Source organism: Protobothrops mucrosquamatus, unplaced genomic scaffold, assembly GCF_001527695.2.
Source record: "Protobothrops mucrosquamatus isolate PMUCROS unplaced genomic scaffold, P.Mucros_1.0 scaffold237, whole genome shotgun sequence".
NCBI lineage: Eukaryota > Metazoa > Chordata > Lepidosauria > Squamata > Viperidae > Protobothrops > Protobothrops mucrosquamatus.
Window position 1 is genome coordinate 173,829 of NW_015386587.1, and position 26,556 is coordinate 200,384.

General features: G+C 34.4%; 2 protein-coding genes across 2 annotated transcripts in view; one reads left to right on the forward strand and one right to left on the reverse strand.

Annotated features, from left to right (window-relative positions):
- MED12L (mediator complex subunit 12L) overlaps positions 1-26,556 on the forward strand; it is a 161,612-nt gene that overhangs the window by 103,428 nt on the left and 31,628 nt on the right. Inside the window, 15 exon segments of the mRNA XM_029283807.1 lie at positions 7,731-7,878; positions 8,318-8,436; positions 11,185-11,328; positions 12,748-12,911; positions 13,901-14,138; positions 15,585-15,630; positions 19,599-19,722; positions 21,695-21,836; positions 22,639-22,759; positions 23,805-23,900; positions 24,002-24,115; positions 25,363-25,470; positions 25,555-25,636; positions 26,024-26,093; positions 26,233-26,421. Of these exon segments, the coding sequence (XP_029139640.1) occupies positions 7,731-7,878; positions 8,318-8,436; positions 11,185-11,328; positions 12,748-12,911; positions 13,901-14,138; positions 15,585-15,630; positions 19,599-19,722; positions 21,695-21,836; positions 22,639-22,759; positions 23,805-23,900; positions 24,002-24,115; positions 25,363-25,470; positions 25,555-25,636; positions 26,024-26,093; positions 26,233-26,421 (1,905 nt within the window).
- P2RY12 (purinergic receptor P2Y12) lies at positions 1,453-5,890 on the reverse strand. Its single transcript, XM_015814319.1, has 2 exons — positions 5,754-5,890; positions 1,453-4,083 (listed from the first exon to the last, which is right to left on the reverse strand). Exon 2 carries the CDS (start codon positions 4,063-4,065, stop codon positions 3,067-3,069), a length of 999 nt encoding a protein of 332 aa, XP_015669805.1. The 5' UTR covers positions 4,066-4,083; positions 5,754-5,890; the 3' UTR covers positions 1,453-3,066.

Below are 26,556 nucleotides of genomic sequence, written 5' to 3' on the forward strand. Positions count from 1 at the left end.
CAGGAAATACAGGAATAGGAAAAAATGGCAGTACAATATCGGATGTATGTATATGTGTGTGTGTTCTTTTCACTGATTGTTTTTAATTGGTAGTTTTGGGGATTCTAAATAATGTAAGGTCTTTAGAACAGTGGACTGTTCAATGACAGTTTCTGTTCTATACAGTTGTAATGGCTAATGTCTCCAGAGAGACTCAATTTTCTTTGAATTCTTTTCTGCTTGCCTTTATTTTTTTTAAAATTCTGTACAAAGATTCTAATTTTGCATGACAGAAGATAACAAATTCTTCCATCAAAATACCTCCTACCGATGTTATTTACAAAATGACAGTGACCAATTTTTGCTTTCTAGGTCACATAAAAATGTTAACGGAAATAAGTGGAAGTGTTGGTGGCACACCGACCAGTTCCAGAAAGTGAAAATCCTATTCTGTGTCTCAGCACTACATAAAGAAAGAGAAGTAGTGATGGCAGAAGTACATTTTCAATTGTATCACCTTGTTTTCAAATTTCTCAAAAGAATTGTACTCAAAGCAACATAATTTCCCCCCAATACCATCCATTGTATGTGTTTTTAGAGTATTGTTCATGTTATCCTGGTTTCCTAACTGCTTTCCAAAAATTGTATTTTACTGTACATTAATTGGTTCTGGGAGATGCGATGAGTACCAAAAATGATGGGTACCAAACAGATTTTTCCCATAAGGACTAATGTAGTGAGTTGCAAGGCAACTGACACTGAGAAGTTTTAGCTTGTGTACTGAATACCAAACAAATGATGAGTATTGGGACAACAATTTTGCACCCAAATCCGTTGAGTAACAAATTTAATGAGTTTCAAAGCAGTTGAGTACCAAAAATACTACAGTATTTTTATGAGATTTTTAAATTTGTAAGTCACTGTGGAGCAGATGAAAGTGTGGCCAAATTAAAGCAGCTAGTAAAGACAACAGCCATCCGATTAAAAACAATAAAACAAAATTTAAACTAAACAACACCATTGTGCATTGAGGTGATGCAAAAGTCTGGCATGATTTTAGTGAATGACTAAGTTGTGTTTATTAGGACTTTTGAAAAAATTACTAAAAGGGGGGATATTAAATGTAGCCTAATTCTCCAATTGTTTTCTTTAAGTGAAACTTTTGCAAAGGATTTTGCATTTCAATTTCTTTTGATAAAAGTGAAATGATGTTTCTTTTGCATATTATTCATGGAACACAATGAAATAGGTGTTAGGGTACTTACAGATCAAGCAACAGATATTATAATGCATGTTATTCAGGCTACACAACTACTGTGTAGTTGTAATGTTTCACCCTAAATGAACTTGTCCAGATGTTTGTTTATATCAATATTTCTATTCAAATCAGATTGATGGCAACCAGAGTTAGAATTTTTGAGATGGAACAGGCTCACCAGAAGGACTGATTAGCTGACATCTAGCTTCAGACTTTGAGATCTGTCATGTTGTGATTAGGTTTGGTCTCTTTTTTTAATAGGTTCTGCTTTTTTTGTCCTTTTGGAGGGTTTTTTTTCCAAAAAAAACCACAAACCACAATCTAGAACTGCTTTCATTTCCCATTTATTTAATTCCTTAATTCCTCTACCATTATCTTACACAGCAATTTCTTCAAGCAAAAAATGGTCACAACTGTTCCCCAGTAATTTGTGAATTTGATGAAATTCATGCAAAATTTCATGCAAACATATTGTGCAAGGTATCTAAATCACCTTCATATTGTGACTTGAGATTTGGTGTTTGTGACTTTTGCAATTGTAGTTTGCCATGATTGTCCTACTTATAATTTGCTATTTCACAGTAGCAAGATGTTTTTTCAGTAATTAGTTAGCAATTGATTATCATTTTCATATCAGTAAAATTCAGTTTTATATTGTGTTACATGACACCCATACCAGAATTATAATTTATATATTTAAAAAATGAAATTGAAGAACATAAAAGCATTTATTTGTCTTAAGAAAGCAATTTAGAAAAAAGGCTTACTAAGCAGAGATTTTTTTTTATTTCAAAGGCGTATTTTCTGTTATGTAGGGGGTTTTTTTGGAACCATCAAAATATTACATCATTTAATAAAAATAAATTGTATATGACATTATTATTGTATTTCTTAAATTATTTTTAAGGCACTCAAACAGTGAATTATAAGATGTTTATTAATATGTAATCTTGAAAAATATATGGTCACTAAACACTATCAATTTGATGGTACAGTTCATAATCAGACACTAATATGCAGCAAATAAGATCTTATTCTAAAGCAAAAATAATAAAATGGCCTTATAAAGTAAGAACACAGTGTTATTCTGTGTTGTGGTAGAATGTTATAAAGCAACTAAGTGCCTCTTTTCCACAATTTTGGGGAAAATGATTTATAATAAATAATTGCCAGTGTTATTTAGTTTTACTAACTAAATAAACTACCAAGTTATATATTAAAAACTGCTTGGTTAGTTTACATAAGTAATCCAAGGAAGAAAGACTTCTAATTAATCCAGAAACAAAGGGCCCAAGGTTCCTTGAGAAAATTCAGTTACAAATATAATTATTAATTTATTGATGCATAAATAGTTTGCCTTTCTGAAGTGAAAGGGAATTGAGGATGTTGATTATTAGAGTGTCTGGGAACTAGACCTTAAAATTATGTAAAATTACTAATAGCAGTTTCTGGATTGAAGATTTTGCAACACTTTTTTCTTTGTATGTGTGTAGGATTTCTGAGTGATGTCTACTTATCAGTATAACTGAATTTCTTAATAGTCTTTTGTTTTTTGTATACTTAGTTCTCCCTGCCTTCCTCTAAGGAGCCTTTTTCTTTAAGTACGCAGAATTTTTTTTACTGTCCAGTTATTTTTTTTTTAGTATGAAACAATCTTTGTAGCTATGATATTAAAAGAAAATGCAGCAGTGATAATTCTGGAGCTGGTTGTTAGTATCATGGGCTATGTGTGATTCCTGTTTTCTGTAAAACCAAGAATGTAGAATTTAGAAAATATATCTTCTATATCAGAGTGGTACAAACTATATTTGGCTAGGTTTCTTATTTATCTACATTGGTGTCTCTTCATCTGTAGTTTCTCTACTATGATCCTCTCTTGTTTTCATTACACATTTATGCCAAATATTTAGAAGAGACTTTCTAAATGATCTGCAGAGGGCAAAATAAATGAATGGGTCTAAGCATGCATTCAAGGAAGTCAACCACAAAGTGGTCTCTTTTATATAAAACAAAATATTCTGGGTTGAACACTGAAAAACATCTCTAGTTTGGCTCAAAGTATAAGGAATTCTAGCAAAATGGAAAGGAACAAAGCAGATAAAAAATACACCAATAATTATGAAAATCTTGATGTTCACAGTCTTCTTGTTTGCCTTTCCCAAACGTCTTGTTCTTTTGTAGGAGTTGTACAATTCCTGGCTAATGAGTATGTAGCATACAACTATTACAACCAAATTAATCCAGAAGATAAACTGGCAAATATATGTAACAACTTCATGCCATAATAATCCTAAGGAAGATTTGAGGTCAGCACATTTCTTCACATTCTCATATGTTGGCTTCTTGTCTGTCAAAATCATGTTTGGGAGGGAAATAGAAAACATGAAAATCCAGATAATTATAGACAATATCTTAGCTGCGGATACTTTGTTAGTTCTTGATGATTTGAAAGGTTTGACAGTCTTCAAATATCGATCAAACGTTATAAGTCCAAAAAAAATAATGCTGATGTACATGGTGAAGTAAAATATGACCTGAGTCACCTTGCAAACAAACCCTCTCAATTTCCAGGAAGTCAGTTTCGCATCACTGAGAATTTTGAATGGAAACGTTAATACCATTAGGATGTCAGAAATCACTATGTTCTTAAGAAAGACAATGAAATTTGATTTGCTGGAGATCTGGAAGAAAACTCCCATGGCCAGGCCATTCATGATGATGCCAATAAAGAAGATAATAGTGTATAACAAAGGAAAGAGAACTTGATTCATCTTGCTGTCAGTGGTGCAGTTGCTGCTGTTTTCAGGAGGGCTGTATTCCAGTCCCATCGTAGCTTTAATTGCTTTCTACCAAAGCAAAACAAGCACATTAGTCATAAATGTCAGCTATTTTAATTAATGCTTCAATCCAGTATTTTTAAACCCTCTCTATATACAAGTAACAGCATGAATAGCTTTTTAATATAGAACTTATGGTATAGAAAGATTTTTCAAAGTGATGAACAGATCACTTTGTGAGCAAAAGACCTGTCCTGAAACGAAGGCCTGGGGAGAAGAACAATGTTTCAGACTTCATTGAAGGAGGTTAAGATGAAGAAATTCTCCCTGCTCCTGGTTTTTCACCACTACTAACAAGCCTGTGAGGAGGTTGGCCTGAGAGCAATGGCCAGAAGTCACTCAGTAAGTTTTTATGATTGAGGGTGGTCTTGACCCTGAGCCAGTTCTAAACCATCACCATCACCATTACACCTCACTGCCTAAGAGGTTGCATGAATTCACCAAAGCACCAGAGGGCAGGACAAGAAACAATGGTTGGAAACTGAACAAAGAGAGAAGCAACCTGGAATTAAGGAGAAACTTCCTGACAGTAAGGACAATTAACCAGTGGAACAGCTTGCCTCCAGAAATCGTGGGCACTTCATCACTGGAGATTTTTAAGAAGAGACTAGACAGTCACTTGTCTGAGATGGTATAGATTCTCCTGCTTGAGCGGGAGGCTGGACTAGAAGACCTCCAAGGTCCCTTCCAGCTCTATTCTATTCTAAATGAACTGGAATGCAGCTGCCAGAAATGCCAGCCAGGACTCGACCATGCTGGTTATGAATTCTAGGAATTGAAAATCCAACCCACATGGGAAGCATTAGTTTTGGAAAGGCATTGCTGGAAATAATCTGCATGTTTAGGAATTGCAAACATACAAATTCAAAATTAAATTAAATAATCTTGCAAATAAATAATTGGCAGTTTAGGTTTACAGCTCTGTAATCCAGAGGATAAGCATATAAAATGGACCCTGTTTCAAGAACCCACATAATTGAGAGTCTAAATGAAAAACTTCAGCCAGTTTTATTGTTATAATGTTTTCGCTCAGAAAGTAATATACTCAAATGGAAGAACAATACAATCAAATTGAAGAAATGTCAGTATAGTAAAAAAATAAAGACATTATGACTGCAATGTCAGTGAACTCAGAGACATTTTAATAGGAATCCTAATGCTGTATCTCTCTCATAAAACCAAAACAAACAGAAGAAAACACATTTTACTCAGTTCATGTCAAAAAAATTCCAGCTGTTTTATGTATCTTTACTTTGATAGGCAAAGTTAATTAATGCAAGTGTAACTGAGCTTATACAAATACACGTGAATGCTGTTTTGTCCATTTATTTCAAAAATTAAGACATGTTTATATTTAAGATGCTTCTTAAGTAAATGTTTGAAATCTCAGCATTTTATATATCTTTTCCAAAATTAATGGAAGTAAAATGTGTTTACTTTTAGAAGTTAGAGAGTCAATTGTTGTTGGACTTCAGAACAACAGAAATGTCTGTGTTAGCTAGTATTTTACTTTCAACATTACACAATTACAACAAAACAAAACAAAACATCAATAATCTGAGTATTTTAAAAGATTAAAATGTACATATTGAACTGTTTGCTTCTGGAAATCATAAAGAATGGTCTATTGAATAGAAAGGAAATGCATACTAAAATTACAATGAAAAATATGAAGTTACCTTAAGCACCTGGATTTTCCTTCATTGGAAAATTATTTTTCCTGGAAACAAAGGTTTCCTGATCTGTTTTTCTCTCTTTTTATTTTGCCTTGACTGATTGCTCCAAAATAAGGCTTATATAGAAAATCCCATCAGCAGAGATCTTTCTTGCAAAACAGAAGTGATAAAACTGAGTGAGTCAGAGCACACATGAGGAAGTAAAGACTTACTTTTTTCCTTTAAACAGCTGGAATATAATCAATTAGAAACCAGAGGGAGGTTTCAGTTTTTTTACACTTGCTGTCCTGCATAATCAGAAGGTTTTCTGATTAAGAAAATAAATTAAAATATATTTTATAGCCAATCTCATTATTCCTTTGGACTCAACTAGAAGAGTGCTCATATAAGCTAGTAGAGTCTGGCACTAATCTTTTGATGAAAATCAAATTAAACAATATTTCTGAAAAGCAACCAAAAATACTCACGATAATATAATTTAAAAGCTTTTTGGCAAGAATCATGCTGGGTAGCTCAACTACATTAATGAAATGAATGGCTTTCTGATTAGTAAAAGATAAGAGTACTTCTTTTCAGAATGGATTCAATACTGAATTCTTTGTGCATTTTTTATTATTGTGAAGCCTTGTTTTAAGGTGTAATCTTTTGTGCAAACTCATAAACACTGCACAAAAGATTATACCTTAAAACAAGGCTTCACAATAATAAAAAATGCACAAAGAATTCAGTATTGAATCCATTCTGAAAAGAAGTACTCTTATCTTTTACTAATCAGAAAGCCATTCATTTCATTAATGTAGTTGAGCTACCCAGCATGATTCTTGCCAAAAAGCTTTTAAATTATATTATCGTGAGTATTTTTGGTTGTTTTTCAGAAAGCCCTGTTGACCAGAGTTATGATCTGCTAATATTTTATCACCATCAAGATGAATTTTTAAATTTTCATTGAAATGAAGAACATTTGTGCATGGTCAACCATTGATTATGTTGGTTGGGATTGTAGGAAGTTGTACCTCTGGTCTCCTCTCCTCTCCTCTCCTCTCCTCTCCTCTCCTCTCCTCTCCTCTCCTCTCCTCTCCTCATATTCAGTCCTGATTCCTGGTGACTTCATGGACAGATCCATGCAGTTTTCTTGGCAAGATTTCAGAAGTGATCTTCCATTGCTTTCTTATGCAATCCAAAATAACTCAGCTGGCTCATGTGCTGAAGCAGGACTAAAACCTGTGTCTTCCCCACTCCTGTTCTACCATCAGTGCCAGACTGCCTGGTCTAGCTATATTATACTCTACATTGCTTTTAATATGTATGAACTGAACATAAAGGTTTACTTGTATATATAGTAGTGATGGTGCTGGATTAGTACCTTTCCCCTGACTATTTTCTGTTGATTTCCTCTTCCACTGTGGTCTTCTACATTGGTTAAAGCATCCTGCAGATTTTGGGAATGTTCTAGGGCAGGGGTCCCCAATACTGGTCCATGGCCTGCTGGCAACTGGGCCATGCAAGTGGTGGATGGGCATGTCAGTGTCCATTTGCACATGCGTGGAATTAGGTTGCAAGTGCAAAACCATCCCCTCCCTGCCCCACACCACTGCCACTGCCTGCCTACTGCCACCACTCCCAGTCTGCAAAGCCAGAAAGGTTGGGAACTGCTGTTCTAGGGAAAATAAGGAATTTGCTTAAAATTATGTTTTTCCCATGCCTTTGGTTAAAGTATTTAGTGGATCAGAATTTCCATTACTGAAATAATGTCAAATCCAATATAATAACTATTTTCAAGTAGTTAAATATTTAGGGAGGGTTCTGCCTTTGCTCTTCCAGTACCACGGATGGACCTCTACTTCCATAATTCCCAAACAGTCAGTTCTTCATGGAAAAGCCATGCAGAAGTACTCTCTTATAATAATTCATTAGAGAAGTGATAAGACTTTCTTACTTTATTTATTTCTCAATGCCTTTTGTTTCTTTTCTGATTAAAAGGATGAATCATCAAGCCATGAATATAACCAGCGCATGATACTTCTTTACGGAGTTGGAAAGGAACGTGAAGAGGCAAGGCACCAATTGAAGAAGATTACTCGAGATATTCTGAAAATCCTAAATAAGAAAAGCACTTCTGAAATGAGTGGTAATTAACTAGCTGTTGATGTTTATTTTGCAGTGCACAGAACAGCACAATTGTGGGTTGAGAAGGGGCATCTTTATAAAGTTTGCAAGTTTTTAATGAGAATTATCTTTCTGAAAAAACTATTCTAAGACTGCTGTGAAGCATAACATGTAAACCAATTATAATTAGCTTGCAATTTTTTTCATAGCTAATTTTAAAAAATGCAAACATATACTGTACAAGGGTAGACTTTATTACAAGAATTTACTGTATCATTCTGAAGCCACTAATATAACCTTTAAAAGATTGTAAATTGAAAGGCGTTTTTTTTTAAAAAAGCTGAGGGTTTTCTATACCAGATTGCAAAGTAATTTCATATTCTTTATTCTGAAATATATTTAAATAGAGCTGATTTTTAAATAAAATTTGCTTTTGACATAACATATGACATATGCTTTAGGTGCTGATGAAGGACCAAAAGTCAGGAAGAACAAGCAAGAGGCATTTCCAACTTTAGAGACTGTATTTACAAAACTTCAGCAGCTCTCATACTTTGACCAGCATCAAGTGACAAGTCAGGTACTTATAAGCTGCTACAGAAATTGCTTTGAAGTTAGAGCATAATATAAAATACATGCAGTATAAACTGGAAGTTGTGGAGAGAAAAATGTTCATCACAAGAAAAGAACTGCAAGATGAGTACAACAGGGCTGAATTAATGAAAGCAAATTTGTGTGTGTGTTTCTGGTGAGTGGGTGGTAAAACAAAGAGAGCATTTCAGACTAACTAACTAAACTTACTAACTTTTGAATCACATTTAATTGTTAGTTCATCTAGATTACTTTAAATGGTGTTTCCCTATGTCATTTTAAATCACAGCTGCTAGGAACTTAGCATCTTGATTCATGCTACAGTCATCACTAGAAAATTAGCCCTAGCCTGCATGTTTTGTGAATAGCTGAAGGTGCTTGCTTTGATGCCAAACATGAAAGAAAAGAGATACAGCAGCATTGCAAGCTTATTTCTGTAATATTTTCATTGTATTTCAGCAGTAAAATAGAGTATAAATCAGACATTCTCACCACATTAAATCTTTATTGTGATGTTGAAACAATTTAAAAGAGTTTAAAACTGTTTTAGGGCTGAGCCAGGAAGAATGTTAGTGCTAGTACATTTTTGTCTTTTTGGACAAAAGATGTAAACTGGAATTTTGTATTGACTGGAAAACTTAACTTGAGGAGAGTATGGCATGTTGGAGGAAGAAACTGCTTAAATTTGGAGGATGTCATTGTTAAACTTGGTCTGAGTTAAGAGTCATGTTTTCCACTAAATACCATGAGAAACACACATAGGACTACAACAGAGTTAGTAATTATGCATGGATATTAGAAAAGTACAAGGAATGATGAATTTCTATTTGCAGACAAAGAGTGTAGGAATTTTGAGGTTAACTTTAACTTTAAAATCTGCTTTTTAATAAAGTTATTAATTATTGTTTTGGGTAGATAGAATTAGGTAACATTTGTATTTATGTTTCTACTTACTAGCAAGAATAAATTTCACACAAATAGGTGAAGAAAAAGTAGAGTTGTTGCAGATTTGGAAGCAATTAAGAAAGAATAATTAATCTTCCATATTTAGTGATCAGCAATGTAACCTGGTCTGGATTCAGGAGCTGAACAGGATTAGTACTTGAATTGGAGATACAGTACATCAATCAATGGCAAACCATTTCTATATTATGTTAGGAAAAATTTATAAATGTATCCATTAAATAACCAGGAGTTTAGCTTTATTTGAAAATGTAAAGTAGTATTAATGTGATTTGTAGCAAGAAATCTGCTTAATTTCAGAGACTTGATTAGAATTATTTTGTTGCTTTGAAAATAACAAAATGTTATTTCTTAGAATACGACCCTCATCATTTATTATATTCTCATCGTTTAGATGATTTTCTAAATATAAACAACTGATTCTTATCTACTACAAGCATTTTGATTTAGACATAAATTTTCCTTAGATCCATCATATACTGCAATGGATATTTATTTATTTTTATTTATTTATTTACTATTTAGATTGATTTTGTCACATAACTCCAGGCAGTGTTGAAAATATATATTAAAATCTCCTGGCCTACTATAACATAGAATAAAATTCCTGTGTCCCAAGCTTATTAAAATACAGTATATTAAAAAAGAAATAGCAGCAGCTGAATGACCCTTAATTTTTGAAAGTTGCTTTCATGCTTTTATAAATTGCAGTAACAAGAGGGCCAAGCACCTCCCTGGGAGGAAAGTATACCAAAATATTGGGGCTACTACAGAGAAAGCCTAATTTGGTCTGTTCCCCCTTCCTCATAATAAGTTGTCAAGCAATAAAACCATATTAAAATGATTGCAAGACACTGAATACATGAATAACTGAACTTGCCAAGTGGTATCTCTTACAAAGAAGCAGAATTTTCACAAGTACAGTATAATTTTTTCATGCATATATGCATGATTTTGAATCATACTTGGCTCCTGGTGACATTCTAGAGAAGGACCTACAGTTTTCTTTGCAACATTTTTCAGAACTCCTTCCTAGGGCAAAGAGAGAGTGACTGGCCCTAGGTCACTCAGCTGGTTTTCTCCTTAAAGCAGAACTAGAATGCACGGTGCTCCCATTTTTTAGCCCAGGGCTATTAACCAATACATCAAACTGGTTGTCATTTGAATTATTTAGACCAGGGGTAGTCAACCTTGGCTCTTTTATGACTCGTGGACTTCAATTCCCAGAATTCCTGAGCCAGCTTAGCTGGCTCAGGAATTCTGGGAGTTGAAGTCCACAAGTCATAAAAGAGCCAAGGTTGACTACCCCTGATTTAGACAGAAGTATACATTTCTCTTTTCCCTAAAATAATTCTGGGGAAATAAGTGGAATGTCCTCCAGTTTCATATCTGCTCCAAAGAAGATAGGAACATAGTTTATTGTCTCGGGTGGTATTACCTGGAAGTTAATAAATAAATAAACAATAAACAATAAGCATCAATAAACAGAAGCCATGAAAATCTACACTCTAGAAATAAATTCTTTTTAATGCATCTAGCATCCATCTTTTTCCAGAGCTTCAAAGCATCAAATTATTCATGAAGCCTCATTTTCAGACCTTTGTAGAGATTCACTTTCACCTTGGGCTATAATTTTGATCTGAATTAATTTCTCTATAACTTTATACCCCCATCCCACCCCTTACAGTTACGTGTATGTATGCTTGCTAATTCTTTACTGTACTGGTTCCCACAATGCTTCACTTTGCTAATGGGTCTGTTTGTTTTTAAACAGATCTCCAACAATGTTCTGGAGCAGATTACTAGTTTTGCATCAGGAACATCATACCATCTTCCACTAGCTCATCACATAGAATTTATCTTTGATCTAATGGAACCTGCTTTAAATATTAATGGACTTATTGACTTTGCTGTTCAGGTACCTGAAATAAAGTTTATATATACATATTTATTTAAATTATTTTATTCCACCTTTTATACCTTTTAGGGGAACAACAAAATATTTAAAACAATACTTCCAATAATTGGCCAGAGATTTGATAAGTTCCCCTCATTCCATTTTATTAATATGGAAGCCCCCCCCCCTCTTTCCTGTTGTGTTCCTAGCCAATTTTAAATGCTAGATATTTCATGATCAATAGAATGTTCACTTCCCAATCAGCAGAATCTTATTCTGCATTGCCCACATTAGGATCTTGTAAAATAATTAAATGTTACAAGATGGAAGAAAAGAATTCATACCAAATTCAGCTGGTCAGCTTCAGACACTACAGCCCTGGGTACCTATGTCCATGGGGAGAAAGAGTGGGATCCTAAAAGGCAAGATAGTAGTTGCAGCAGCATGGTTAAAGTCCCTCCACTTTGCATGTTCATGTGACATCAACCATATACAACTGTATTGGGCTTTTTTTTTTTTTTTGCCTTTTCCTGCGAATGCTAGTGGCATTGTGATAGTGACTTTAGCAATAAATTTGCAAATGCCAGTGTGCATGTGTTCCAGTGGCACAATACCTTATTTCCATTCTCAGCTAAAATAAGGCAAAGTTTCTAGTACCTTTGAAATGGTTTTCACTCCTGAAGCAAGGAAACTACATAGTGTTTAGAGTAATAACTATAATACTACAATCTATCCAATTCTAGTAATACATTTTTTCACGTTAAGAAATATCTAAATCAGATTCACTTCACTTTTGTATACTCTAATTATTAGAAAATCTTTTTTGAAAGAGAAAACATAGAAGTTTGTTCCAGATATAAAACTTTTGAGAGAAAAGTCTTTGACTTCAGATGAGGAAAGATCCTTGCAAATTACTGACTTATTTATATTTCTGTCCAAAATACTTATACCACTGTAAGACCATTTATACATCACAGGAAGTCAGAATTATGGCCTTCTAAGTTATAATTAATGAGTATCAGTATAGCAGTGTCAGATCAGTGTGATGATGCTTTCTGACTCCAAGTGCTCATGGGAACATCTAGAACCATGAATAATATAGATCCATAAAAATCCATGTTATATTAATGGCTTCTTTAACATGCCATTTAGATCAATAATTAAGTCTTTGTTGTTCTTGGTTGAGGTAATATTCTAAATAAACTATGGATACAACTATATATAAAAGAAGGCAAGGACACTTCATTTAGTGGATTTGATCCACTATTGTACAGTCTGTATCTTTTGATTAGGATTTGATTAGGAAGCCAGATTTTTGGCTATGTGAAACCACTCTATATCTACTTAAATAGTTCAACAATGATGAACAACTACAATGCAACTCTGTAGCATTTAGATTTAGAGAGGAATCCTAAAGTGATATTTAACCTTTTATTTTAGCTGCTGAATGAGCTGAGTGTGGTGGAAGCTGAACTACTACTGAAGTCATCCAGCCTGGCAGGAAATTACACAACCGGACTATGTGTTTGCATTGTAGCTGTGCTAAGGCATTATCATCCTTGCCTCATTTTGAATCCAGATCAAACTGCTCAGGTTTTTGAAGGGTTTGTAGTGGTAATGTTTTTCAGACACATCTTAGTTTTCTAACATTAGTAGGTTCAGTTTGTAATTTGGATGCAGCATTATTAGAGAGTTCGATGGGAAATTTACACCATCGTGTAATCAGAAAGAAAGAAACTTAATAGAACTTGAAATGCAAATACTCATTATTTTCCCAATGTAATAGATGTTAAAGTGCCTGAAGTAGTCTTATCTCTCGGCTAATGACTTCTTCCAAGATAGGAAGTAATCCGAGAAGGAAGATCTGAATTCTAATTTAATAAATACATTTACAATGTATTGGACAGAATACATCTGCACATATATGAATTCTTGGTTTTATGTAGTTGAATTCTTTTTTTGTTATTCTATACATGTTATTTGTATTACTTTATTAGTCTTAAAATAAAAAATATACAGATATTCTTTTTACAACTAGATTAGTGTTAACTAAATTTATTGAATAGGCACTGTGTCTTATGGTTTTGTGAGGTTGATTGACTTGCATATCAGCTATTAGGTCTTAGAGAGTATCAAATTGTCTATAGCATAGACAGATCCAGGGTGGGTATACAGAACCTTATTTTAGGCTAAGGTTGTATCTAGCTTTAAAGTTACGTTCCAGCAAGCCAAGATAAATCTAAAGTTGAATAAATAATAATTAAGTAATTATATACACTTAATTTTATTATTTCCTATGCACTTGATTATTTCCCTTGTCATCACATTTACAGTTATAATTTGCTGGCAACCTTTGGAAAGGCTTTACAGTAGAGGGTCACAGATAGTGCCAGGTACATAAGTTGCAGATTCTTCATCTAGTTTGTACACAACTGTATTTCTAGAATTAAATATAAATAAATATTATTCTTTGTCTTGGAAACCCAGAATAGCTTTTAAGACCACATAATTCGATCGTATATTTTTAAATCATGTGAAAGGGCAGTACTGTGACTGACTTCTAATTTTTAATAATGAATTTATCTTCCTATAGATTATGTGGTGTGGTCAAACATGTTGTCAATCCATCAGAATGCTCTTCCCCTGAAAGATGTATTTTAGCCTATCTGTATGATCTCTATGGGTCCTGTAGCCATCTTAGAAGCAAATTTGGAGATCTTTTCAGGTTAGTAGTAACAACTTATACTTTGCTTTATATTTCAACTAACCTTCATGCAATAATCGTTCACCAGTCTGATACCTTTCAGAATTGGTTTGGTTGCTGGAACTGGGTATGTCTAGTCTAATGAAGAGAAGGACGATGGGTGACATGATAGCAGTGTTCCAATATCTCAGGGGCTGCCACAAAGAAGAGGGAATCAAGCTATTCTCCAAAGCACCTGAAGGCAGGACAAGAAGCAATGGATGGAAACTAATCAATGAAGAAAAAACGTAGAATTAAGGAGAAATTTTCTGACAGTTAGAACAATTAATCAGTGGAACAACCTGCCTCCAGAAGCTGTGAATGCTCCAACACTGGAAGTTTTTAAGAAGAGACTGGACAGCCATTTGTCTCAAATGGTATAGGGTTTCCTGCCTGAGCAGGGGGTTGGACTAGATGACCTCCAAGGTCCCTTCCAACATTATTATTATTATTATTATTATTATTATTATTATTATTATTATTGTTGTTGTTGTTGTTGTTGTTGTTGTTGCTGCTGCTGCTGCTCCTCCTCCTCCTCCTCCTCCTCCTACTACTACTACTACTACTACTACTACTACTACTACTACTACTACTACTACTAACCATCTGCCAGTTCCTTCAGAACCTTGGAGTGTAGTCCATCTGGTCCTGGTGATTTGAACTCATCTAGGGTGGACAAGTGCTCATTTACCATTTTCTTGCCTATCTTAACTTGTGTTTCTAATCTGTTTTTTATGGTACTGTTTTTGATAAGTTGGACTGTTTTTTCCTTTTGTGTAAAGAAGGATGCAAAAAACAAGTTAAGTAGTTCTGCTTTCTCCCTGTTGCTTGTCACCTTCTTGCCACTTTCTCCCACTAATGGACCAATCATTTCCTTAACTTTTTCTTGTTTTTTACATGTTGAAAGAAGCTTTTTTTTGTTATTTTTGACTTTTATTGTAAGCCTTAGTTCATTTTGAGACTTAGTTTTCCTCACTTCATCTTTGCAGGCTTGGGCTATTTACCGATATTCTGCCTTAAATATTTCTCCAGAAAATCTGTGAATTTATTGTCAAGTAGTTCAGTCCCTTTCTTTGATGGATGCAAACCATTTCTTTTGTACACTTTTTCATTGGACCAACTGACAGAAATAGTTCTGTCTGGCATTTGATACACCTGTTCTGGTGTTCTGCTATGGATGTTTTTATTCCATCCTTGATTATCAGTTGACCTTACAGTTAGAAGAAGCAGTACATTATTTTTTTTTAAAAAATGTTAGAGATAAAATTTTGGAATTTTCTGTTTAATATTTTAAACATATTTTCTTGGACTTGAAACTTTCCCCCCAAAGCTGCCCACTGGATTTCTTAGGATTTCAGTTCCACAGATTTAGAGGCAATTTTCTTATTATGAATTGTCAATCCTGTGTACATGAGCAACTTGGAGAAGGAAACTGTAGTATAAAACACACTACATTGTTAAAGAAAAGGATTGCACAGTATCATAATTGATTTCAGTTAATATTTTACTTCAACCTTTTTCTGTTTTCTAATAGATTCAGAAAGAGGAAATTCCTCATAGATATTTGTCCATACTTAAATGTATAGCTATCCTAATATTAATATGTAGCCATTCCACATAAAATAATTCACTTCTCAAAAAGAGAATATGAAATAGACTTTGCTTCTTGGGGTTTTGCCTTTCGGTCTGTTCACCACAGTAAGACAAGTCAATCTTACTTTTTAAAAATGACTAAAGTCACCTCAACCTTACTGACCTCAATTTACATAGTTTTATTTCCATTAGCTGACAACTTAATTATAAAAATTCTGATTATTCTGCTCTAAAGTTTTAATTTCTTGTGAAAATACTTTTTTAAAAAAATCCCCACAATATATCAAGGTATCAGAAGCGAGCAGGTATATTGTTTTTGCTGTATCACACAGATTAGCTTTTCCAATAATCTTACGATTTACAGCTCAAAGTAACATTTTACGATTTTTTTAAAATGTGGAATCAGATGATCTAATAAAACTTTTCAAATGAAGTTCTTACCTCTGTTTTCCTTGCAGCATACGCAATTTCTATACAATTCAGAAGTTATAATTCTGTGACTTCTTACATATTATCCATTTTGACCAAAGTTCCTTTAAAAAAAACCCCTCATTTTGGAAATGAGTTATATTATCTACACTTTCTAAAGCTTCTGGTCATATGATGAAAAGCCAAGCATGATCTAATAGTGCCTGGTCTCCTGTGTTGAATAATACTTCTGCAAATCTCTTAAATCTTCCATTATGGACAGGTTGCTTAAAGGAAACTTGAAAGTATTTCCTAAAAGTTTGCATGTATTGAGAAACCAAGTGTTGAGTTTTTCCTATTGCTTTAAAAAAGAAGCACTAATAATGTGCGGAAGGTATTTTTTATGGGTCTCTTGATTATTATTCACTTCTTATAGTTCTAAATATTCAGGGCAGAATTGATTCTGAGTACAGCTTCAAAGTCACAATCAACACTATAGTCCCAAATTATTTTGTGGCATGAAATGGAATTAAATGTCCCTCTTCCAAGTTTTTATATAACTTGGCCAATATTTCTTTCTTCATCTGTCCATCATTATTACCATGCATTAGTGGTACTTCCTATATTCTACTCTGAAAGATAACCAGCCCTGAAATTTAATGAATGTACAATAGTGATTCTCGGATCTTTCCTGTTCCTTTCTCTATTGCTTAGTTGGGTTTTGTAAATTATAGGAATTGAAACAAATGCTATAAATGTTAGTGTCTCCCCCTTTCCACAAAAAATGATGAAAAGCAAGTCAGAATTGTTGTATTTTGAAAAGACTACAAGTATTGATGCTATATCTGGAGAAAAGTTAAAGTGTTGATCCAATTTGCTTATGGAATAGAAGTCTGACTTTTTTACATATGTGTGAAGGATGTATCTGTACTTGATAATTTATACAATGCCATTACCATGCATTGGAATACGAATGTGAAAAAAGACTTGTGATTATCTAGGAATAGATACAGTTGGTACACAAGACATACTGTATATGTGTAAAATCCTTCCCCCTCCATAGAGTCAGATTGTGCACCAGCTATCCCATTGAGAATAAAAGATAATATGTCAACCAGCCCAATAGCTAAACCCAAAACCATTTTCTATTATTAGGGTTGAGTCAGAGCCAGTCTCTCTTGATCAAGACCCCCACAACCTCCAGGCACTGGATCAACCCTGAAATGGTGTCATTTGCCCTGCCAGTAGTAGACATGTATAAGTAGGTATCATCTGCATACTGATTATACCTTACTCTGTGCTGTTGTATGGCCTTACTGAGCAATTTCATATTAACAAGAAGCTCAAAGCCTAAGGCAACCTATATTGTACAGACTTAGGGCTGGTTCTTCCTCCTACCAATTAGTAGTGGCCACAGAGGCAGGAGGAGAACCTCTGCAGAAAAGGGCCTTTGACACCCATTTTCTATAGTCAGTCCAGAAAGATACCATGATTGATGGTACTGAAAGCTGCTAAGAGATCCAGAACAGTTGCACTATGCCCATCCCAAACCCTCCAAAGGCCATCCAGTTCGTATTTGTCACGAAAGAAGTATACTGTGGGATCGGATTTAGTATAAATTTTCCCAAGTATAATAAGTAGGTCCAGAGAGATATCGACTTTGGTTAAAGAGAGAGTTGTTAGAAGGTATTTTTCTCTTCCAATCTCTGATCTAACACCAAAAAAGGGTTATGTCACCCCAGGTTCCTGTCGGGGAATTCTTGCCCCCGCGCCACCTTAAGACATATGAAGGTGAAGAAAAAGGGGAAGACCAAGGATTGAGATAATGAAATCCTCAAAAAGAGACGGATAAAAAGTTACAAAAATAAAAGTCAATATATGAAGCAGTGTATGGATGATTCACAAAGATAAATAACTGTGGGAAGGTGTTAATATGAAATAGATTTAGCTAGATTTGTCTTATCCGGTACCTTTAATTTTTTTGTCTTACTGCTCTACTTAAAGTTAGTAATCCTAAAATCCTAAAAGGGAATAGTGTAAATGGTGTTCTATATGTGTGTATATATGGATCAACTTCCCTTTTCTAGTGATTGAGAAACATTCTCTGTGCTTATAGAGGAGATTTGTATGCCTGTTTCAAGTCATTAATGTTTTAATGTCTTTCTTTGCATCGCTGCCACGTATTTCAGTACTGTGAGAATTCTGTTTTGCATAGTATACACAGAGTAATGGATAAGTTTCCTTCTGAGTTCTGGAATGAGATTTGTACCATTATTTTATAGGCTTTAGCATCACAGCACTGATGTTTTGGAATCACAGACGCTATTAATCAGCCTGCTTTCAGAAAATGTGTTGTAGACCAGGGCAGAAAAAATAAAAGTTTGAAAAAATAAATAAAAAGATTGGTATGTGTTTATAAGCATCGGAATAATGTCACCCCATTTGGAATGCACTTTGTATCATACAGCTGCATTCAAAATAAATATTTAATCAAGAACATTTCTGGAATTGCCAGATGTTAAGTAGGATCTGTAAAAGACTTCAAGGGGTATTTTAATTATCCAGGGGTTGAATGTTTATTTGAGATTCTGTCTCTTACTAATTCTGTTAATTCTGTTAATGGTGATGTGGCTCCCCCAATATATATCTGGCATGGGAAAATCTCCACTCTCTTTCCAAAACATCTGCAGCAGGATTTTGACTGCATTTGCTGCTCCTCTTATTTCTAGCATGACAATGTCCAAGATGTTTCTCATAGAGGATACAAAGTAGATAGTCAACTTCATGTATTGAATCATACCCCAGCTATGTAGTCATACAATTCTTTGCCACTTGATTTATGTACATTTGCTATGGATTTTTTCCTAAATTAGCATGGGTCATATATATGTTCTTTCCTGCTTTTGAACTTGCTGTTTAAAAATCTTCTTACATTTTTCCCTTGTTGTGCTGCAACATCTTAATCCCTCACTCAAGAATTGCCCAGGATTTACTTGGTTTTGAGACCCATTATTATTCATTTTTGGTAGAAAATATACTGCAGGTGTCCTCAACCCCCTGTCTGTGGACTGGTACCAATCAGTGATCTGTTGAGAAGAGGGTCACGCAAGCTGTGGGCCAGTGTGTAAATCTCCATTTGTGCAAATAACATGTGCGGGAAACCATCCCCTCCCCACCTGTTGCTGGACCATGGAGCTGGAAAGATTGGGGACCAATGATATACTGCATCTTTTCAGTCATGCAGTTTTGGCTGATTCAACTATGTATTTTCTGATCTCTTTGAAAACTGGAGTTTCAGTTCTTCACGGTTATTTTATAGGTACAATGTTTTAAGAGCAAGTGTTGCTAAGTAAATTGTACACAATTCTAATTAGCTGTATAACAAACAAAACATACTTTAAAAAAATGAACGAATTAAGAAAGACAAAGAAAAGAAAAAAATCATCACGGACAAGTTTCCATTTCGTCTGATATATATCGTTACAAGTTGGAAGTTTAAGGTTAAACAATACCCTAGGACTTAAGTACAACCTAAAATAACTCTTAGGGAGAGAAGCGTTGGAATTTATAAGTTACAACCCCAAGATTCTGAGTGACAATGCACCAAGTCGCTATAGCTTTGTGTGTAATGCACTAATGAATGTCTGCATGGGCCATCAAGATGAAGACAGGTAAGGCTATTTTGCAAACATAAAGCTTCTTATTTAGGCAAATTTTGCAAGCACTGTACCCATTGGGGTCTGCAATGAGATCAAAACAGGAAAGATAGATACAGCTATGCAAAACTAGATGTGTTTCTTTCATTTGTCATTGCATTTGTGCATACAAGAAGTGGGGCATGTATCATAACCTGCCATCTTGCTTTTGTACTTCACTTAATCTCTTACAGCAGGTTTTCCTGCCATGGGCTTCTTCCCTAATCTCTATCGTTATAAGATGTGCTAACAATACTTCCTAAAAGAATATAGCAAGAACAAAATTGCACATGAATAATTTTGGCATAACAATTCAATACTATAAATTTTATTTCAAAGATTAAAAAATGATGGAAGCAGGCTGATTGGGCTAAGAGATTGCACCTCATTGGCAGGACCAGCTGCAGGGTTTGGTAGTTGAAGCACTGTGCTATGGTGGTTCTCTCCTTTTTCGGAGGCTGAGTCCTTCAAAGCATAGATCCAGAATATCTCCTGTGGTCTCTGCCCATTTGGTATGCTTTGGTTCCCTCAATTAAGTGATGCCATTTATTGGGGACTAGAAGGTATGACTTTTCTGTCATGGTGTCTGCCATCTAGAATGATATTCCCCCTGAGAGGTGTTTATATCCCACTCTGATGGTGGTGTTCCACAAGTCTTTAAAAACCTGGCTCTTCTCCCAGGACTTAGAATAGGATCTTTGTGAAGCTCTGGCTGGTTGGTTCTACAGTTTGTCCAGATGTTTAGGTTCTTTTGTTAAATTTAAATTTACCGACAAAGAATTAAAAGAAGACTAGTACAGCTATTTCAAGCTATTTAGCTCTCATCAGCAACCATACCCTTCTGAGATTCGAACTAGCTGGTGAGAGCTAAATAGCTCGAAATAGTTATACTAGTCTCCCTTTAATTCTTTCTCGGTAAATTTAAATTTAACACAGAAATAGTCTGTCGCAGAAGTGACTGCCTGTGAAGGCTTCTGGATTGGAGCTGAAAGGCGAAAGTGGAAGCAGTATGCTCCGTCCCATATTTAGGGTAGACCAGGTTGCCCTGATAGACCGATCTCACCAGAAAACACTTTAGGTTGTTTGTTTTCCTATTTTAAATGTAAGCTGCACAGAATTATTCTGGAGTCAACTAGGTTCTAAATCTACCAAATAAATAAGTAATAGTTTTGACAGTCCTTCTTCCAAATTCTGAATGTTGTAATCATGCTACTGTTATAGTATAATATGATACATTTGCTTTTTCTACATATATATCTTTTTGAAGGAAAATCATGACTGGAGAATGTCCCTGATGATGCAAAACTTTCCAACAATTCTATCATTGACTAGGTCCATAAATTCTAAATACTAATGTGCTTTGTGTGCTTTAGCTAACCATGAGGAAGGAACCTAGCATGTCTTATGGCTTAACTTGATATATGAAGCCAATCACTATATGTCATTCAACCAACAATGTTAAAATAAAACTTTGTTTTAGCATGCTGCTAAGAAATTGATATCCCCAGATACTAGAAATTGCATTTTCACTTAAAGTTCATGTATCTTCCTGTAAGGTACTGTGGTATAGCTATTGTAAGACATCAGATTGTCCAGCAATGTTGCAATCTCTTGAATTTCAGACAGAGGACCAACGCTTCTAACTCTGAAAATTATTAAATAATCCATCTATTTGATAATTGAGTGATGATATTTTAAGAAGACTTTTTAAATAGCTTATATCCAGAAGTAATTTAAATCATATATTTTAACTCCCTATATTTTACATTGACCCAAGCATATTTATTTTTCTCTTCTCCTTCTCCCCACGTTTATTTTATCTAAATATATTAATAAAAAATAAATGTGTTTGGTTGCAGACCACTGACATGGCAAATATTTGACTGCCGTTAAACTGTTACTTTTTACTTTGTTAGCATGGTTTTTTAAATTTATTTTTGTCTCCTAGAATTAATGATATTGCCAACTTGTGTGCAGAGTTAACGGCTTGCTGTACAGTGCTAAGTTCAGAGTGGTTAGGAGTCTTGAAAGCCCTTTGCTGTTCTTCAAATCACGTCTGGGGATTTAATGATCTTCTCTGCAGTGTGGATGTAAGTGCAAAAAATGCAATTAAAATAATAATTTTTGATTTTTGTTTTGCATGGTGAATATTTGTAGATTTTCTGCCTAACAAAAAAGCCATATAATTTTTTGATATTATGCTTCTTATACATAACACAAATATTAGTTGTTAATTTACATGAGTCGTTCCTGCAGTGTTTTGTGTTTTCCACTGGTTTCACAAGAGATTTCAGGAGAGATTCTACCTGATAGTTGAGCATAAGGGAAAGCAATAGTTTGAGAAACCTGCAACTGTTCATTGAAATCCAAGGACTTTTCTCTGTAAAACTGTTTTAACACTGAATTATGCCCATGAAATTAGGGTAGCATTTTACAAATATCTTTATTCTCCTGGTTTGGGGAATAATTCCCTATTGGCAAGGTAACTGAATCAAAGTATCTTGTCTTGGCATAATGTTATAATAAAGTGCAGTAGAACAAGCATAGTCTGGTGGCAGGCAACTGGATATATCTATCTGTTTTATTAATTGTGACCTTAGCTAATAAACACTGTTACTTTTGCCTTGAGTTGTATTACCTCTGTACAGCAATGGTGACTTCACACTTTCAGACCTCTGACTTGCTGGGATCATAGCAAGTTAAAAACCAGCAACTGATATATTGTGGCACAGAATCAGGGAAGGGTAGATCAATCAATAGAAAAAAATAGAAAACCATAGTTCTACATAATTAGATCTATGTAAAAAATATAATGTTTTTCTACTAGCAAATTACCCAAACAGAAATATTGACCCTGGGGTTTTCTTTTTCTTTTTCTCTTTTTCCTTTAAGGTGAGTGATCTGTCATTCCATGATTCATTGGCTACCTTTGTTGCAATACTGATAGCTCGTCAATGTTTTTTCCTTGAGGATGTAGTTCAACACGTAGCTCTTCCTTCTTTACTTACAGCAGGTGAGATTTCGAGGTGTATTAAAACAGTAAGAGTCCCCACTTCTTTGGGAAAAAGATTTGCTAAGATTGTTTGTAGAACAACCTATTTGCCCACTAACTATCTCTTTGGCCTAGAAAGCAAAGCATTTTATCTTTTTTGCATTTATAAATTGAACATGTATTTTTATTACCGTTTTATTTGTGATTTCCTATTTCTGGCATCAAATATTAATTTTGCTTTGGACTTTGTTACAGTGTATAACTGAAACTAACTGAACTATTAGTTTCATACTCATGGTATTGTTACCTTTGAATTTTTATAAATTCATATGATCTTACATCTTGCATTATGTTTACTTGAAACCACTTCTTAGAGTCTCACACAAATTCATATTTAGCTTTTTAAATATCTATTCTGTATTTTCCAGTTTCCCCATTGTTATTTCCCATAATCTTTCCTCATTGTACATCCAAAATTTGTGTGTTTTTACATTTTTTTTTTCAATCATGTATTTCACATTTGTCATTTTTCTTCATAAATTGTCAGTATTTATCAAACCTTCAAAATACATTCAACATGTTAAATCAGTGCCCCCCCCAATCTTTTGGGCACCAGGGACCGATTCCATGGAAAGAGTTTTTTTCCATGGACTGGAGGCGGCTTGGTTTCACATGCTGCTTGCATCCCACAGATGGGGCCCTGCTTGTTTGTGCGGCTCAGTTTCTAGCATCCCACGGGCTGGTGTCGGTCCATGGACTGGGGGTTGGGAATCCCTATGTTAAATAATAGCTTAAATCTTTTCTTATTTCATATCAAGGTGAAATATTAAACTAGAAAAAATAGATAACAAAACAGAATTAAAATATATTGATGAAAAAGTCTTTATAAAAAAACTTTATTTTGCAGAATATTTGATATAGTAAGAATTTCCTCAGCACTGATATGTGAAAGCCTTATTTTTTTTATTCCAATGTTTAAAATTAGTTTCAAGGTTTTTTTCAGCTGCACTAAAGATGACAATTTATTTTTCTATGATATAATGATAAAGTGGTACCCTTTTCTTAGCTTGTGGAGATCCAGATGCTGAGCCAGGGGCAAGAATGACTTGCCGGCTTCTTCTACATCTCTTCCAAACACCCAAGATTTCCCTATTGTCAAGTGGTAAGAACTCCAAATTCATTTCCTCTCTTAAGTGCAATAGTTTTTGTGCCACTGAAACAGAAATCAGTATTCCTAAAGAATATTGTTCTCTTTTTACACAGAAAAATGTTTCCCAGGAATTCGATCATCTTGTGATCGCCGCCTTTTAAGTGCTGCTCACAACAGCATAGAAGTGGGAGCAGTATTTGCTGTTTTGAAAGCAATTCTTATGCTTGGTATGATCATGCTTTAAAGTTCTTCATGTACGTGTTTACTTTGAAGCTAGGCGTATGGTCCTCAGAGGGATAGAGAATTCTTTATTGGCCAAGTGTGGTTGGACACACAAGAATTTTGTCTCCGGTGCATAAGCTCTGAGTGTACATACAAATATACAGTGTACATACAAACATACAGTGTACATACAAACATAAGCTCTCAATGTACATAGATAAACTCTCAGTGTACATACAAACAATAAAGTGATAAATTATAAGATACCAATAGAAGAAGGTAATAGGAAAGATGAAAAGGATAATAGCAATACAGCCCTACTACATAGGTAAATATCCTTAGGCAGGAGACAGTGTTATGGGAATTAGGTGTTTAGCAGAGTAATGGCATGGGGGAAAACTGTCTTTGTGTCTAGTTGTTTGGACATGCAATGAGATTTACTCCCACATATACATTCAGACATTTACTGAAAACCTGATAGATTATAAACTTGAAACTTTTCTAGGAAGTGAATCATGGTGTCAGAAACATCTTCCAGGATGAATAATAGATTAATAAAAGTACAAATGGGAGCTAGTATAGGGTACTGTATGAGATGTTCTGGAAGGTGCTGGTTAAAATATTGGACAGGCTGTAGGGGAAGAGCAGGCAGAACTGGGAAGAGGAGTTATGGTCCTGATCCTTTGCGCTTGACACAGGCGAATGGAGACCAAGTTGAAGCCCCACTTGCCCACAGATATCAGTGTTGGCTTTGGGCCAATCCCTACCTCTTAGCTCAACCTAAAAACAAAGGGGTATCCTCCATTTACATTTAAGCTCCTAGAAAAAAAGACAGATGTAAAATTAATAGCTAAATAACATGTTTACCAATCAGTATTTTTCCTCTCCAGTAATATAAATTCACTTTTAATGTGTTTGCTTATTAAAGTATGTAATTTTGGTGTTGTAGGGCATTGTTTCTTATTTGCTTTAAGATAAAATTTAAAAATGTTTATCTTATATATCTGTAAGAACTCTAAAGAGCAAGCAAATTATATCATACTATAGCATACATAATTGAAGAAATATTTATTAGACTCTTTTCTAAAAAGAATAGCCAGACATCCTCAAATATTAAAATAATATACCAATAACTTCTAAAACTGGAAGCAGCATTAAGCAAAAATAAATTAAGAGGGCACTTAGGTGAAAGCCAAACTATATTAAAGGACTAATAAACCTTTTCATCTTTTTTACTATTCCTACAATATAGGTGATGCTGAAATTGGAAGCAACAATATTCCCTCCTTGAAAAATTCAGATTACTCAGTACAAAGATTACTGGGAGATGATTTACTACTACTCTATACCCTTCGATGGAGTTTCTGAAACATACCTTTTCGGTAAAGGTATCTTTGACGATGAGAGTCACTTATACGATCTATACATGATTCTTCGTAAACAGTCGTCCATTGTGACCAGAAGCAAAAGGAAATAATAACACATGTATCTGTATTAAAACGTTTTCATTGTAACAACGGTATGAGGTAGGATTGTGAAAGTTGGTGACTGCAGGCTTTTTCTCTTGTGCATTGGTCTGTGTGTCCATGTGGAATTGAAGCAGTTACTCTTGCCAGTATATTCTGATAAGTGTGAATAGGATCAATGTGGAGTAACTGTTGGAGTAGGACCAAAGACAATTGGTTTCCAATCTCTATTCAGCCATGACCAATCTCTGTTTTATAGCCTAAACTGGGGCTAAGAGTATTATGATGATATAATGCCATGATGTATGCATTTTAACTCTTGCAAAGAAAGGTGAGATATGAATATATTAGATGCAATAACTACCACACTGAAAAATCATATTTTATTCAAAATTATTTCAAACCATGTATATAGTGGAAATGACATCTACTATATTTGTGTTCAAGTCAGTTCTTCAGTATAAGTACTGAAGCTACATTGCAAGATGAAGTTAGACTCATTTTTTGCCATAAAGAAGTAATATCCAGTATGAACTCCATTCTTTCTGAAAAATACTGTGTTTTTGTTATACACTCGAGTTACATTCAAATTACACAGTTAAGTTTGGCTTTGACTTTTGTACTGATGCTTATTCTCCATCGAATTCTTTTGGTAGGAATGGGTGGGGGAACACTGCTTGAAAGAACCTGAGAGGCTATGTACTGACAAAGATCTTATCCTGGATCCAGTTCTCTCCAACAAACAAGCACAGAAATTGTTGCAGCTTATCTGTTACCCTCACAGTATTAAAGAATGTGCGGAAGGAGACAATCCTCAGAGACAACACATCAAGCGCATTCTTCAGGTAACTACATTTAAAATGAATTTATTTTAGCTTAGATAAGAAAGAAGTTTGTGTTTGATTTGCTTTTTTTGTTGCATTATTGTTGCTTACTTTTTTTCTAAATGAAGCGAACACTTGGATTATTGTTTCATAATT

Bases quoted from the DNA above. Each gene is read 5' to 3' on its own strand.
- P2RY12 (XM_015814319.1), bottom strand. From the start codon at position 4,065: ATGGGACTGGAATACAGCCCTCCTGAAAACAGCAGCAACTGCACCACT.